At 46.0% G+C, this 16,546-nt stretch overlaps 1 protein-coding gene across 1 annotated transcript in view; it reads left to right on the top strand.

Moving 5' to 3' along the window:
* Positions 1-3,087: 3,087 nt before the first annotated feature.
* Positions 3,088-16,546, top strand: part of SMARCA1 (SNF2 related chromatin remodeling ATPase 1) — a 52,594-nt gene continuing 39,135 nt past the window's right edge. Inside the window, exons 1-3 of the mRNA XM_077307461.1 lie at positions 3,088-3,597; positions 12,884-12,970; positions 15,746-15,912. Of these exons, the coding sequence (XP_077163576.1) occupies positions 3,466-3,597; positions 12,884-12,970; positions 15,746-15,912 (386 nt within the window). The 5' untranslated portion in view covers positions 3,088-3,465. The remainder of the gene's footprint in view (positions 3,598-12,883; positions 12,971-15,745; positions 15,913-16,546) is intronic.

Raw genomic sequence — 16,546 nt, 5'->3', positions numbered from 1 at the left:
CACCAGCAGAAAATACTTCCAAACAACAACAAAACTCAATTTTTTAAAATTAATCATTCTAGTTTCAGTCGTTGTGTACTTGCTAATCCCCACAATTTTGTGTATCACCCAAGCAAAGGGGAAGACAGCCCTGTGGGAACTGGGAAGCTGTCTTTAGATTCAGCGGCAGACCAGGACCAAGCCAGGCTGAAAGGCCCTTGGTGCTACAATCCGTGCTGTGGGACCACCCTGGTTCAGAATGGCCCCTAACGGGTGCAAGCTCATCCTTGGGCTCTTCTGCAAGTGTGTGTGCAGATCAGACCTCTCTCTCAAACCATCCTTTCAGACCAGTATTTGCCCTGAAACTTGTTTATCTGGTTGTATCTTTGCATGGCTGATGCACAGGTAAGCTATGATGAACAAACTCTTCAATCTCTCAAACTATACCTCCCTCGCAACCCTTTAACAAGACATATCTTCAGCTTGCTCAAGATCCTAATAAGTGTACATCACATCATATTTGTTTAAAGCTGTTTGGGCCTTGAAAGTCCATTAACTTTGTTCACAATGCTGAAGTTCTCGATGCAAGAAAATACAGCAGCAGGAGAGCTGCTGGTGTTTAGAAGTGGGATTCTGAATTTGACACGGAACTAGTTCCCTCTAGCGGCAGCAAGACCGTCCCACTATTTTTACTTAACTGTGAGATTATCTTTGATTAGGTTCTCTGCATGCCTTTCTGTTATGTGTGTCTGTCTGTCTATAACAGGAATAGTCAAACTGTGGCCCTCCAGATGTCCATGGACTACAATTCCCAGGAGCCCCTGCCAGCAAATGCTGGCAGGGGCTCCTGGGAATTGTAGTCCATGGACATCTGGAGGGCTGCAGTTTGACTACCCCTGGTCTATAATCTAATCTGTGATTTCTTACCTGCCACTATCACAGATCATCTTGTGGCAGGTTACAATAAAAAATGAAACCCCACATAGATGAAGACATTAAAAAACAAGCAAACTCCAGGGGCGAGTTAATAAAAACCCAGTCCCTGCCCCTCCACACCTCCAGCAACTCAGGGGACCACTCCCAGGGGTGCTGACTACTGCCGATACAGATTGATCTAAATCTAATTAGGATGCTTTGGGCTGATCCTGCGTTGAGCAGGGGGCTGGACTAGATGGCCTGTGTGGTCCCTTCCAACTCTTATGATTCTGTGATTCTCTAATTGTTCTTAAATATGGAGGGGCCCCTAGATCTTCCATGCCCTGGCCTCAGCTAAAGACCTGGTAGAAGACCTCTATCTCACAGGTCCTGCAGAACTGCAAGAGTTCCTGCAGGGACCTCAGCTCTTCTGGGAGCTCATTCCACCAGGTCGGGGCCAGGACCAAAAAAAAAAAAAGGTAGGGGCCCTGGTCTTAAAAGACCCAGCCTCAACAAAAGACCTGGTGGAAGAGCTCTGTTTTGCAGGCCCTGTGGAACTTTGACAGTTCTGTCAGGGCCCTCAGCTCTCTCGGGAGCTCATTCCACCAGATTGGGGCCAGGACTGAAAAAGCTCTGGCTCAGGTTGAGGCCAGACATACCTCCCTGAGACCAGGGACTACTAACTGACTAGTACCCACAGAGCAAAGAGCCCTGCAGGAGGCATCAGCAGATAAATGGTGTCTCAGATAGGCAGGGTCCTAGCTGCAGATGGCCTTAAAGATAAAAAACAAAACCTTTAACTTGATCCGGGCCATAACAGGTAACTAATGCAGCTACCTCAACACAGGCTGGATGTGGGTCCTCTAAGATGACATCCTTCCCATTCCAGCAAAGAGGATCTTGGTACTTCTGTTAGCCCACTTAAGTTATTATGCTGAACTGAAACCAATCTCTTTGTACCCTAACATATTTTGGAGAGGGAAGAAGAGATGGCACAGCTAGCAGCCCTGGATTTCCTTGGTAGTCTCCCATCCTAGTGCTAACCAGGGCCAAAGCTGTGTAGCTTTTGAGAACTGCAAGACTGGAGTACCCTGAGTCTATCAGGTCACAGTAATTCAATAATAAATAAAAAATAAAAACAATCCCGAGTTCATGAATCATGAAAGAAAACAATCTTGTTTTATTTCTGAAATATCATGTATTATCATTCGAACTGGCAATTCGAACTGGCTCTCACTAAATCTCCAGCAAACTGAATCTGGTCTTCCCCCCCTAATGTCTTGTGGGCCGTTTCAGCATTACCCAAGAGTCCAATGACAAAATTTAATTCTAGGCATAAACTTTCATGTGCATACAGACTTCTTCAGATACCTGCATGCAAAAGCCGATACCCAGCATTAAACTTTGCTGGTCTTAAAGGTGTCACTGGACCCAAACTTTGTTCTATTGATTCAAACCAACACAGCTAACCAACCTGAAGCTACCCTAGAATGGGGAAGGCAAACTGACTCTAGATCAGGGGTAGTCAACCTGTGGTCCTCCAGTCCAGTTGTCAATGGACTACAATTCCCATGAGCCCCTTCCAGCAAATGCTGGCAGGGGCTCATGGGAATTGTAGTCCATTGACAACTGGAGGACCACAGGTTGACTACCCCTGCTCTAGATATCCATGGACTACAATTCCCATGAGCCCCTGCCACCACATGCCTGATACTCTGTGGGTCTGAGTGAGGGGGATATAGTGTAAGACAGGGATGACCAAATTGCGGTTTTCCGGATGTCCGTGGACTACACTACCATGAGCCCGACAGTGGCTCATGGTAATTGTAGTTCATTGACATCTGGAGAGCCACAGTTTGGCCACCCCTGGTGTCAGAGCTCAGGGAAGTGGAGGAAATCAATCGATGCAGACTTTTCTCTCGGGCACTTGTTGAGAGAGAAAAAACGGAAAGGCACCCATCAATTATCCCGCCATCTCCTATTCGGCGTCATCTCTTATAACCAGCCAGGTCCACCTTGGCAGCGCGGGAACCACCAAAGGGCAAAAAGAATACGCGGGAGGGCCGGAAACGGCCAACGCGCATGCTCTCCGCACGCCCTTCTCCATCTGAGGGCAAACAGCTTCAGCGATCATCAAGAGCGGCCCAAAGGCGGGAAAACGCGGGAATGAGAGTCGACACCGCCCTGTGGAGATTTTACAAATCTCCCCCCCCCAACACACACACCGAAAAAAAAAGCACCAAATCGCCGCAAAGGAGCTTAGGAGGACGCTTCCCCATTGCTGCGGGGCGCCTCCCTGAGGGGTGGGCGGCGACGGCGGTGGGCCAAAGCCTCCTCCTTGCTGTCATGAGGAGACCAGAGGCGGCGGCTGAGGGCGAAGAACGATTAAGGAATCCGATAAATATCGTCCAAACAAAAAGCGTCCCGCAGGCTCGCGCGCTCCCCGCGTTCCAAACGGCGGTCTCGCGAGAGTTGCGGCCGAGGCCGCTGCCGGGTCGCGCTTGGGGGAGGAGGGGGGGCGAGCTTTGAGGGGCCCCCTCCCCCCGACCGGCGCTCCGGCGTTCACACAAAATGGACGCCGAGGCCGCCTCCGAGGCTGCCGCCGCCGCTGTGGGCTCCGACAGCCCCAGCCGCTCGGAGGGCGAGGAGGAACCGTCCACCTCGGCTGCCGCCGCCGCCTCGCGGGACTGCAGCCTGGACGAGGTAGGGAGAGAGAGAGAGAGCGAGGGAAGACGCCCCCCCTCCCGGCCGCCCGGGTCGGGGTGCGCCGTTCACACGTCGCCTGACACGCGACATGCGCGCGCACCCCCAGGCCGCCGCGGCCCCGACCCCAACCCCGCCTGAAGGAGGGAAAGGGGGCTGGAGGGCGCTGCCCGCAGGGGTGTGGATGGGGCTGCTGTGGGCATCCTGAGCTTCATTCAGTTGGCCGGCTTATTATTGCCCAGTCTGTAGGCCGCCCCTGCCAGCAGGAGGCGGCTTCCAACACTGGCCCTTCCAACCCTATAGGACAGGGGTAGTCAAACTGCGGCCCTCCAGAGGTCCATGGACTACAATTCCCAGGAGCCCCCTGCCAGCATTCGCTGGCAGGGGCTCCTGGGAATTGTAGTCCATGGACCTCTGGAGGGCCGCAGTTTGACCACCCCTGTCCTATAGGATAAATGGCCATTTTTGTTATTATAGGAATGGGAAGGCGACTGTAAGCCGCTTTGAGCCTCCTTCGGGTAGAGAAAAGCGGCATATAAGAACCAACTCTTCTTCTTCTTCTATACCTCCCTCCCTTCCCTTTAGGATCAGGGTGGTTTACGTGGTAAGTGTCAAGTGGGTGGCCTTGTTGGTAGGTATGTCTGTATGTTGATTGATTGGTTTGATTTCTAGACCACCCTTCCATATGGCTCAGGGTGGTTTACATACAACATCGTGGGATACGTGGACCGAGTCAACATACAACGTAGTCAATATACAACAAGAACAATCCAACCGTGTATGTGTATATATGTATATGTGTGTGTGTGTATGTATATACAGTCTAGTGACAGGTTTTGAACTTCAATGAATAAGCCTGTCTTATGAGTGACCATCAGATGGCCATATAATAAAATGTCTGTTGACGTTATAGCAGAATGGTGACTGGTGAACACACATTCCCACTGTCATGATGGGAGTTCATAGTCTGAGGAAGAGTGCTTGCCCTCGAAAGCTCACGCCTTGAATAAATCTTTGTTGGTCTTAAAGGTGCCACTGGACTGTGATTTTGTTTTATTGTAAGTTTCGTAAAACAACATAGTACAACAAATATTCCTGGGGTCATAAGAATGGGTCTCCCCCAACGCCCTGGCTCAGGATTAAGTATTAGACTTGTCCAGGACCATTAGGCGATCTACCCCTGTTTTTGAAGAGCCTCTTGTGGCGCAGAGTGGTAAGGCAGCAGACATGCAATCTGAAAGCTCTGCCCATGAGGCTGGGAGTTCGATCCCAGCAGCCAGCTCAAGGTTGAATCAGCCTTCCATCCTTCCGAGGTCGGTAAAATGAGTATCCACCTTGCTTGCTGGGGGGTAAATGGTAATGACAGGGGAAGGCACTGGCAAACCACCCCGTATTGAGTCTGCCATGAAAACGCTGGAGGGCGTTACCCCAAGGGTCAAACATGACCCGGTACTTGCACAGGGGATACCTTTACCTTTACTCCTGTTTTAGTCATCTTTTAGTCATCAGTATTTTAGACTAGTGGTCCCCAACCACCGGGCCACGGCTCCCTCTCCCCCCCTCCCCGCAGTAAAAAACTTCCCAGGCCGCAAACTTGCGGCCCGGGAAGCTTCTTACTGTGGGAGCGGGGGAGAGGAAAGCAGGGCCGTGCATGCACCATGCGCTGCCGAAACCACGCATGCACAGCACTTTCGGCTGCGCATGGCGCATGCACACATGCGCGGCATGCGAGGCTGCTGCCGCCGGTCCCCAGCCTCAAAAAGGTTGGGGACCACTGTTTTAGACCATCACCAATGACTTGAAACATTGGGTAGGGGTTTTGGTAATATGGCTTATATATTGTACTACCACTTGTTAACAGTTCTGCAGGGCCTGCAAAAGGGAGCTCTTCCACCAGGCATTTGGTTGAAGTCGACCCCTGCCTTCACTTCCCAAGAGCCTCTTTCTGAGCCTCCCTCCTATGGCACCCACCAGAATTCCACCCAACCCACTGGGCTATCATCGGTATGAATTAATTCAATGTTTCCCACATTTTTTTACTGTTCCATGTTGCTTGTTGTTCCACTTTATTCATTATTAAAATCAGAGTCCAGTAGCACCTTTAAGACCAACAAAGATTTATTCAAGGCGTGAGCTTTTGAGTGCAAGCACTCTTCGTCAGACTAAGAACTGACCATTATAACAGTAGGAATATATAAGCAAAAGTTAATCTTGTTACATTAGTAAACTGCCAATCAAACCCCTCGAACCCATTTGTAGTTACAAAGACATATATATATATATATATATATATATATTAGAAATAAAACTCAAAAGTGATCCACGGCTCACACCCTACTATTTACTGCCGGCCCCATCTGTCTCCAGACCAGTGTGAAACTTTCTTTCAAGTAGAAGCTAAGCTGGCAGCTGTCTTGTCCTGGGACATTCATTATTGTTAATCTAAGTTATCTGTATTGTTTCTGTTCTGTTTTATGTGAACCGCCCTGAGCCTTTGGAAAGGGTGGTACATTAAATAAATGAATGAATGAATGAATGAATGAATGAACGAACAAACAAACAAACAAATAAATAAATAAATAAATAATTTTTATTGTAGAAGTTTTATGGGATTGCTAAGAGTAGGGGATGTTTATAGGATGTTTTTATGGCTCTTGATATTTTGTGAGCTGCCACGAGCCAGTTGTGCTGGGAGTGGCAGGATAGAAGTATAAAAAATAATAATCTTGACTCAAATATAAATATATTTAACAGTGACCTTGTGTCGAACAGTTTATAATTTAACAATCAGTAATCCGATAGTTATCAGTTTCAAAAGTTGTCAATAATTTAAATTAATATAATAATAAAACCGTGAAATTACAAAAAAGAGTTGCACTGGTTGTTTCGCCAGTTAATTTGTTTCGAGCATTTAATAACAACAGAAGCAATATGATGATAACACTTATAATAATAACTTTATTTTTTAAAAGCTCATCGTAGTTTTAGGTTGGCAAGAAACCAGGGCTTATTCCACACTCGTTCGATAATGCACTTTCAATGCACTTTAGAAGTATATTTTCCTGTCCTGCACAGGAAAATCCAGCTGCAGAAGCACATTGAAAATGCATTATCTAATATGTGCAGAATGGGCCAAGAACACAGAGTATGTAGGTTATCCAGAATGAGCAACAGGTAACACTGTGGGCCATTTCGCACGGCTTCAAAGTAGCAGAATGGTTGCTATTTGGAAACGCTACTAATTTGCCATAACCCACGACGTCGTAGACAATCTGCAACAATCCTGAAACCAATCAGCAAAAAGCGCTTCATTGTGGCGCTTTCAGGGGAATCCAGAAAAGTGGATTCACCCTCCGGATAGCGATACACTCCTGCAACCAATCTGCAACAGTAGCGCTAAAGACCTGTGCGTTACCATTGTTGCTGGTTCTTCAAAGTCCCTCCCCCTGGCTCTCTCCTCCAAACTTCCGGCGAAGCGATCGCCATTTTTTTTTCTCCGAGCGAGCGGGGATAAACGCACCGGCGAGCCTCTTTCTGTTTAGAGGCTTCCCTGGCTTCAGTCCTTCACCTTTAGTCACTAAGCACAAACCACTTAAAAGCCCGTTTGCTGAAATAAAGTCCCTTTATTTTTTACAAATAAATTCAGCCGAAAATCGTGCCCGTGAGAGGGGGGGGGGGTTATCACTCGAGGCAGCGTGCAAACGATCATACAATCAAACGACAGCTCACATTAGGCAGCTGGATGGGTCTCTCCGTAGCAACGAATCTACCTAGATTCATTGCTATGGGTCGTTTTTTTTTTTTTAAAACCTTTCTTAAAGGGAAAGGGGCTGTTTGGGAGCATGCTAACGGCTGCCCATTGGCTGCTTGACGGCCAGGGGCGGGACGAGCTTGGCAATAGCGCTTCCTTTCTAGCGATTTCTGCCGAGACCGGAAGCCTGTGGGAAACGCTAAAAAACGCAACTGATTCCACTACAAAGGCAGGTATGCATAACGACGAATTCCACTATTTTAAATGGCGATTTTTCATTCCGCAAACAATTTGCAACAAAGATCCCTGTGCGAAAAGGCCCTGTGTGTAGGCCACTTCATATTAATTAGGAGCCACTATGTTTAATATGAAATACAAATTTAATATCGGTGCTGAAACAATCCAGATATTACAAAGAACATTTAAACAAGATCTGGACTAGTTACTTTCTCTGAACTAGTTACTGTAGTCTCAATTATGAAAAAACTAGAAACAAAGCCCATTTATCAAAATGGGCAATAAGGATAGGCTTGGGGAGGTGGTGCGGCGGCGGTAGGGAGGGGTGGGTGGAGGGCAGAGTGTGGGGCCGGGCCGGGCCAGCGGGAGTCGAGCGGAGGTGGAGGGGAACCACGCATGTGCGGAAGTCGGCACATGCGTGATCTGGCGGTAGGGGGTGGGAGGGGGTAGCTGGCCGTGGAGTTGGAGCTGGGCGGAGCGGGCCGGGGGAGAATGCAGCGGTCGGCGAGGTGGTAAGTAGGGGCGTGTTGGAGGTAGGGTGGGTGTGTTGGGGGGGAAAGGCTTGTGTGGGGGCGTAGGGTTTAGTGTGGGAAGTGCGGCGCAGTCGGCGCCGCTTGTTGGGGGTTGAGTGTTTGCGCGGGCGGCGGCAGAGGAGGTGTGGGGCATCGGGATGGGGGGGTCGTACGCGCAGGGGGGGTGTAGCGGCGGCCAGGGGCTTACCTGGGTCGTGCGGGGGTGGCAGTGGGGTTCGGGAGGCCGGCGGCAGTGACGTGTTCTTCGGGGTAAGGGCGCACGGGATGCATGGGATTCCTTCCCTGCTTCCCGTGCAAGTTGGGAGGGCATGCGACTGGAAAGGAGCAGGGACGCCGAGTCTTCGATGCGCCGTCCCTGCTCCTTTCCCCGCATCGAGGCGCAGTCCATGACGGCTCCTGATTCGCCATTCCGAGTTTTTATCATGGACAGCATCCGCCCTGACTCCTCCCAACTTGCCCTTAGGCTTTTATTTATAACCGCGGAGCGGTTTACAGATTACAGATGTCGCCTCCTCTGCATACTAAACAGACCAAGCTCCCCCAACCTTTCTTCCTACATCTTGGTCTCCAAACCCCTCACCATCTTTGTTGCCCTCCTCTGGACACGCTCCAGTTTGTCTACATTCCTACATCCCTCTTCAACCTTGGTGCCCAAAACTGAATAAGTGAGGCTGAACCAGAGCAAAGTACCATCACCTCCCTTGAGCTGGATGATAGTCTGCCCAAAATCCCATTTGTCCTTTTAGCCACCGAGTCACACTGCTGAATCATGTTCAATGTATGGTATACTAAGACCATTCATTCATTCATTCATTCATTCATTCATTCATTCATTCATTCATTCATTCATTCATTCATTCATTCATTCATTCATTCATTCATTCACATTTATAAATCCTCTTCGCACATACTACTGCCAAGACAAGTCTCTTCCCTCCTATATTGGTGTAGATCAGTGGTTCTCAAACACTGATTGGTTGGGACTCCTTTGGGGGTCGAACGACCCTTTCACAGGGGTCGCAGCAGGGCGAGCGGCTTGGTTGGGGGGGGCCATCCACGCAACTGCCTTGTGGGGTAGATCGGGATAGAGCGTTTGTCTGTCTGGAACAGCGGAAAAGAGCGAGATTGGCATGGTGGGACAAGAGGCAGAACTGAACTGAGACCCCCCCCCCAAAAAAAAAAACAGAACTGCCTGCTAGCCAGATTTTTACATATTGGTGGTAGCTATGTGTGCAGTGTAGTGTGGGTGTGTTCTATGAGTATCAGTGAATGTAAACTTTTCTGCTTCTGGTTTGTTATTTGCTTTGCACCCCCCTCTCCTTTCAGGCAAAGGCAAAATTGAAGACTTCCTGGTTTAGTCATGATAAACCAGATCCTTTCCTTCCAAGGGCTGCATCTAAATTGCAATGACAAGTTGTAATTAATCTGCAATTAAGCATAACCACAGCATGTTGCTATGCTCATGCACGCCACTAATTTCTCCCCTTCCTCCTTGGGCATGGAATATGGTTCAAAGTGTTTTGAGGAAGTTCCCAATCATCCTTTTCTATCTGAATGGATTCTTGTTTTCCTACCCTCTAACTTTACAAATTGGTATTCCAAACCTCGGAGAGCTCTATTGTCAGGTTAATCACAGCTAGCTGTAACATCTGATTATAGCCTGTAACTATTTAATTCTGGATGAGAATCCCAGCTGCCTAATTCCTCCAGGCTCCTGCATTCAGAAATAATAACACATTTGAATACCGAAAGCAGGAAGACTGGTGGAAGCTCTGCATGTAGTGGGAAGATAGAGGGAAGTTATGCTTGTTATAAAATAACTCTGTTACTTCCAAATAGAACTTCAGATGCAGTTAATTGTGTTTATTGAATTACGTTCCTTCATTAGATATATATATCAGCTCGACAACGTTTAGTTTTTGGGAAAGTTGAGGAATGTTTACAGGATAAAAATGCAATAAACATAAACATATAAACATAAATTAATAATATGACATACTTTTAAGTGTTTAATAAATTGGACCCTAATTTGGATCCTAACTGCCCTGAGCCGCAAGGAGAGGACAGTGTGTGTGTGTAATAATAAACATAAACATAAACAATTGTTTTGCACCAGGACATTTCTTAATTCAGAATTTTCTTGCAGATCTACATCATTACCTCCAAATCATTTCCAGGACTCAAAAAGAAGTTATTAAGTTCTAATGAATGGAAATGTTCATGTTTTTCTTCGAGGTTTCTTATAACATAGTTCTTGTAAAAGTCAGTGGGCTTAGAAGGGTGTAACTTTGAGTCTGGTCACACTCACATTCAGAGCAGTTTTCTGTGTAGCTTGTGGGGGAGAAATCTCTTTTAGAAATATGAATTACAATTGCCCTTGGCCATATAGAAGTAGTTGTAAAGTTCTTTGGGTCCTGACCAATTTACTTAGGATCTGCCTCTAGGACATAAGGTAAAGGTAAAGGTATCCCCTGTGCAAGCACCGAGTCATGTCTGACCCTTGGGGTGACGCCCTCTAGCGTTTTCATGGCAGACTCAATACGGGGTGGTTTGCCAGTGCCTTCCCCAGTCATTACCGTTTACCCCCCAGCAAGCTGGGTACTCATTTTACCGACCTCGGAAGGATGGAAGACTGAGTCAACCTTGAGCCGGCTGCTGGGATTGAACTCCCAGCCCCATGGGCAAAGCTTTCAGGCGGCTGCCTTACCACTCTGCGCCACAAGAGGCTCTTTTCTCTAGGACATATTTTAGTCAATTGGAACTTGGCTGTGAGGCATTAGTGAGCTATTTTGCGGATAAAGTCTTGTCATTCCACCGTGACCTTCCCGCCACAATTAATACAGTAAATGAACTGGAGGCCTGTTGGCCAACTTTGGCAGTGAGGTTTGATGGCTTCAGGCCATCTTCTCTTCTTCCAAAGTTGCTGGGGTTGGTCAGGGCGAGCTCTTGCCCCCTTGATCCCTGTCTTTCCTGGCTCCTCAAAGGAGGTGGCCAGGGGATAGGAGGCCAACTCAGGGATATTATCAACTGCTCCCTGGGTTCTGGGGAGTTCCCTGAGAGGCTGAAGGAGGCGGTGGTTCACCCTCTCCTGAAAAAACTAACGCTGGACCTGTGGGATCCTGCCAACTACCGCCCAGTATCACACTTAGTGTTCCTGGGCAAGGTGTTGGAAAGGACCAGCTCCTGGCTTTCTTGGAGGAAACTTCGGCACTCGATCCATATCAGTCTGGCTTCCGTTCTGGCCATAGGGTGGAGACGGTGTTGTTCATCCTGCTGGATGACCTCCGTCGCCAGTTGGATAGAGACGGGTCAGCTGTGTTGGTTCTTTTGGACCTGTCGGTGGCCTTCGACATCGTGGATCATGAGATATTGGTCCACTGCCTGTCCGGCATGGGGATAGGGGTCATAGCCTTGCGCTGGATATGATCCTTTCTCCAGAACTGGACCCAGAGGGTTGCAGTGGGGGATGAGTTCTCGCATCCTTACAGACTCCCTCAGAGTGCTATTCTCTCCCCCACTTTGTTCAACATCTTTATGCGCCCTCTAACCCAGCTGGTGCGGAGATTCAGGCTGGGTTGCCATCAGTATTCTGATGAAACCCAGCTCTATCTCCTAATGGACGGCTGCCCGGACTCCTCCCGGAACCATTTGCCAGATGCTTGGAAGCAGTGACAGAATGGTTTGAGCAGAGTCGCCTGAAACTTACCCCCTCCAAGTCGGAGGTCCTGTGGCTGGGAAGCAGGGGGCGGGATCAGGAAGTGTGTTTGCCCACCCTGGCAGGGGTGCAACTTAACATTGCGCCTCTCTGACTAGGGACACCTCTCTGACTAGGGAGGCATAGGTCAAGAGAGTAGTGGGCGAGGCATTTTTCCATCTTCGCCAAGGCCAGCTACTAGCGCCCTACCTGTCCTCTGATCACTTAGCCACAGTGATCCATGCGACGGTCACCTCCAGACTAGATGTCTGTAACTCGCTCTACGCGGGCCTACCCTTGTCCTTGATCCGGAAACTTCAGCTAGTGCAAAATGCAGCTGCTAGGGTCCTCACTGGTATACCTTGGAGGGCCCACATCCAGCCTGTGCTCAGGCAGCTGCACTGGTTGTCAATTGCTGCCTGGATCTGGTTCAAGGTTTTGGTATTCACCTTTAAGGCTTTATACAAGTTGGGACCCACATTGCCCTATGTCCCCTGCAGGGCGTTACGCTCTGTGGGGGAAAATCTATTGGTAGTTCCTGGCCCTAGAGAAGCACGCCTAGCCTCAACCAGGGCCAGGGCTTTTTCGGTCCTGGCCCTCACCTGGTGGAATGAGCTCCCGGGTGAGCTGTGGGCCCTGCGGGATTTGTTAGCCTTCCACAGGGCCCATAAAACGGAGCTCTTCTGCCAGGTTGAGGCTGGGGTCTGCGAGGTAGAGCGTTGCCCCCCCCCCCCCGGGGACCTCCCTCCATTCTCTACCGCCTTGGAAGGTGGGAGTAGACTGTGATTGACTGCCGTCATGTTATGTTATGATTTTTAATGTCTTTTAATGGGGTTTAGTTGGGGTTTTTGAGACAACTGTTATCCGCCACGAGCCTACCCAGGGAGTGGTGGGAAATCAAATAATAATAATAATAATGATAATAATAATAATAAAAGGTTTGATTGGCTGTAAGGCACAATCAAGCTTCTTTCTTCATTTAGGAACTTCATACTCTATAGATTGTTCTTTTCAACCCTCTGTCAACCCTCAGACATGCTGCCATAATACAATTTTGAATTTTATTTGCAGAAAAATGACCCTCCATTTCAACTCAAGCCTCCTCCAAAGGCATCTAAAGCTGAAAAAGAAGTTGATCCGGAGTATGAAGAGAAAATGGTAAATTCTCCATCTTAGAAATGTACAAATAATAGTCAGAATTTTAAAATAAGACAATAATTTTCCATTACGTGATTCATGTCCAGTTGCAACAGACTGTAAAAGAAAGATGCATTATTAGACAGATTTAGTCCATTATTAAAATGCTGAGTAATAATTCATTATCCTCATGTAGTTTTGATTATTGAGCATGAAAGAAAAGTAGGAGTCGGTGGGTTGTAGTTCCCTGGAAGTACATTTTAACAGAATCTCCATCATGCATACATATATACACTATTTCCCAAAGATTATAACTGAAACTCCTGAATAGAATATAAGAAGGTGTAGATCCATGTCTGAATTCCTATTTTCCTTCAGTTGGAAATGTCATCCAAACAGTTGCAGCTGATGTATGCTTTCCAGGAAATCTGTCTCCTTAACTCAAGAGGATTTATTGGCTGACTGAATGCAAAGGCTGGCAGCAGAGTCCCTGCAGGAGAGTACAAGTCTGAAGTGTAACATGTTTGCCTTAGGCATATCTAGGCATCTGTCAAAAGTGTGCTTGCTGAGCGAACTAAAGTCATTTATAGATCACCTGTCAAATAACATTTTTCCCTCTTCAAAGTGCCCAGTCAATTGTTGAATTGCTATCACTTAAGGCAGGCTTTCTAAGCCAAGAAACACTGGGGTTTCTTGCTGGCCTTGGAAGGGTTTCCTGAATTAATTACTTTTTAATATATATATTAAATATATAAAATTTGTTAAACATTTATTGGGTGATATGACCATATATGATCATGTCAAACCCCCCCTTCCCAAAATGGCCAACGATGGGCCTGGAGTGGGTGGGAAGGGGAGGGGCCCTATGTGGGCGTGTACACAGCTATGCTTTCCAATCATATTCTGCATAACTGCTCCGCTTCTGGGGTTTCTTGAAGTGTGAAGAATGTTTCAAGGGTTTCTCAATGGTAAAAAAGTTGGAAAAGGTTGACCTAAGCCATTAAGCTTTTTGCAAAGAAGCGTTAAAGAATGGTGTTTTGGAATCCATATTGTCTCTCCTAGGAAAGAGTCATTTTATTTCCACAGGTAAATGGCACAGAAAGAACTCCAAATTGTTTGGTTTCTGAACTGATTTGATACTCAAAAATTATTCTTCTAGTGGGCTTACCTTAAGGGAGGCCTGGTTCAAGAAAGGGCAAGGCTTACCATACTTCTTTGTAGGAAACTTTCAGCAGATAGTCCAATGGTGTCGGGGTGAGACAAGCTTCACCTGCTTCATTGTTGTTAAAGCTAGAGGGGAATTATGTCCTCTGTAACATATAGTCAACTTGTTTTGTCCATGCAGTGTATGTCACAAGGATATATAAAAAATAATGCTTCAGTTGTAAACAAACTTTAATACAGATGTCAAAAGCTGTGGAATCCTTCCTCTGATACTGACCATGCACAGAGTTGTTAAATGACATTAACATTCCAGCCTTAGGGAACATTCCCTTGTCTTGCTCCCAGCTGCATTGCCGGTAATTTGAAGGGCAAATGCTGCTGTGATGAACCCATTAGCAGGAAGGCCATAGCTCCCTTGAGACCCCGAATAACCATGGCCTGTCAGAGTAGACAATCCTGAGCTTGATGCATCAGTGACCTGATTCTGACTCTTCATAAACCATATATTTGTTCATGTAAGTTTGGAAATATTAACAACTTTTCACCAGCCACTGATATGTTCAGAGCAATACTTTCATATTGTACTTTCTTTCTCTAATAAATGGGTCCCTCCCAGATTTGCATAGATGTTTGGTTCCCACAGCTGGTCCCTTAATCCTGAAGAGGCACAGAATTGGTAACTATTTTCTTTTTAAGTGCGAGAAGTTCATGTTTACTACATGGCAATTTGCCTCACTCTTTATTTTGATAACAGATTTTGAGTATTTTTTTCTCCCACAGTCATAATTTTAACGCTTGATAAATGATACCTGTAGAAAGGCAGGAACAAACTCTGTGGTCATTGTTATATTGTTCTCATGTGGTGAAAAGACATCAAAATCTAATTGGAAAGATGGTGACAACAGTACTGTAATGGCAGTATTAGCACTACTGCAGCACTTCACATTGTTCAGTGCACTTGACATGTAACTGAAGAAGTGTGCATGCATACAAAAGTTTATCCCCCAAATTGGACTTTGTTGGTATTAAGGGTGCCACTGACTTACCCCCATATTGGATATAGATGCAGCTGTATAGATGCAGAATATAGATAACAGCTATTTATTTGAATTGTATTCTCCTAATAGGAGCATTTATCAAAAAGGAAAATAAAAGTATTCATTATGCAGTGTAAAAGTTTCCCCCCAAAAATATAATGCAGTTTTATAATGCTTATAAAAATATAATGCTTCTGTCTAGAGAAAATTGTCATGCCCTTTCAGAACTAAAAGAAATGTAAAGATGGGCTGTACCAATTGGAGCAAAGAGACGGAAAAAACAATACTGCAGCAAGAAAACAATTTTATTCCAATATATGTCAATAACCTCTACACATTTGTCATTGAGCATTGCTGCTTTTATATTTCACAGATCCTCCTGAAGAAGCTCAATATAAATGTCTAGGGGTTATTAGCAGATTGGAATAAGATTGTCTTCTTCAAAGCTAGCCATAATTATGCAAAGATCTGCACGAGAGACAATTAGAAGAGATGATTCTCTTATGTATCAGCAGGAACAATTGTTGTCTCTGTGCTTTTTTGAAAGTCATGAGTATTACATTCTAGATATTATTTTGCTTTTATTTGCATACAGAAAACAGATCGGGCCAAAAGATTTGAATTCCTGCTGAAGCAGACGGAACTTTTTGCGCATTTCATTCAGCCTGCAGCTCAGAAATCACCGACGTCTCCTTTGAAAGTGAAACTCGGACGGCCTCGAATAAAGAAGGATGAAAAGCAGAGCTTACTATCCGCTGGGGAGTATGTTTCATTTTTTATATTTTAAAACCTTTTAATGCTTAAATTATGCTGCAGTTTGCAGCTTAAACCTTATTACACAGGTATTTTTATGCTACGTAACTATAGGAGATGAAGTACTATGTAAGCCTCAGTTATGACTTCCCATCCATTTGAAAAAAATACATTAGGATGGTGCCATCATTTTAGCATACGAAAAAGGAAGAAAGGTTCAAAACATATACAGAGAAAAACAGAACCTTTCCAAGGCAATTGGTACAATAAATTTTATATATCAATAATTTTTTAAGGACCAACCAAAACGGTTTCTAGATATACTCCGTTTTCAAAATTTTTCTTCAATGGTTGATTCCTTATACTCTTATCAACCAATTTTTATATATAGATAGGCCACCAGCTCTGTAAAGTGTTGTGGGGAATGTTTTGACAAATTACAGGCCATGGTTAATGAGTGTCTTCACCAGAATCTCATTGAAATGTTTTTTTACCTAGAATTATACATGGGACTCTTACTGCGATGTATTATGCATCCTATTGCGTTGTATTATACATTGAACAGGCTGAAAATAACACGTTAGGTTGAAGGGTTGGTTAAAATATTTCTTTCTGACTTGCTTATTTTCTACATGGATACTTC

The sequence above is a fragment of the Paroedura picta genome, chromosome 13 (genome assembly GCF_049243985.1).
Source record: "Paroedura picta isolate Pp20150507F chromosome 13, Ppicta_v3.0, whole genome shotgun sequence".
In the NCBI taxonomy this organism is placed as follows: Eukaryota; Metazoa; Chordata; class Lepidosauria; order Squamata; family Gekkonidae; genus Paroedura; species Paroedura picta.
The sequence above is the reverse complement of the archived record's forward strand: the minus strand, read 5'-3'. Positions and strand labels throughout refer to the sequence as shown.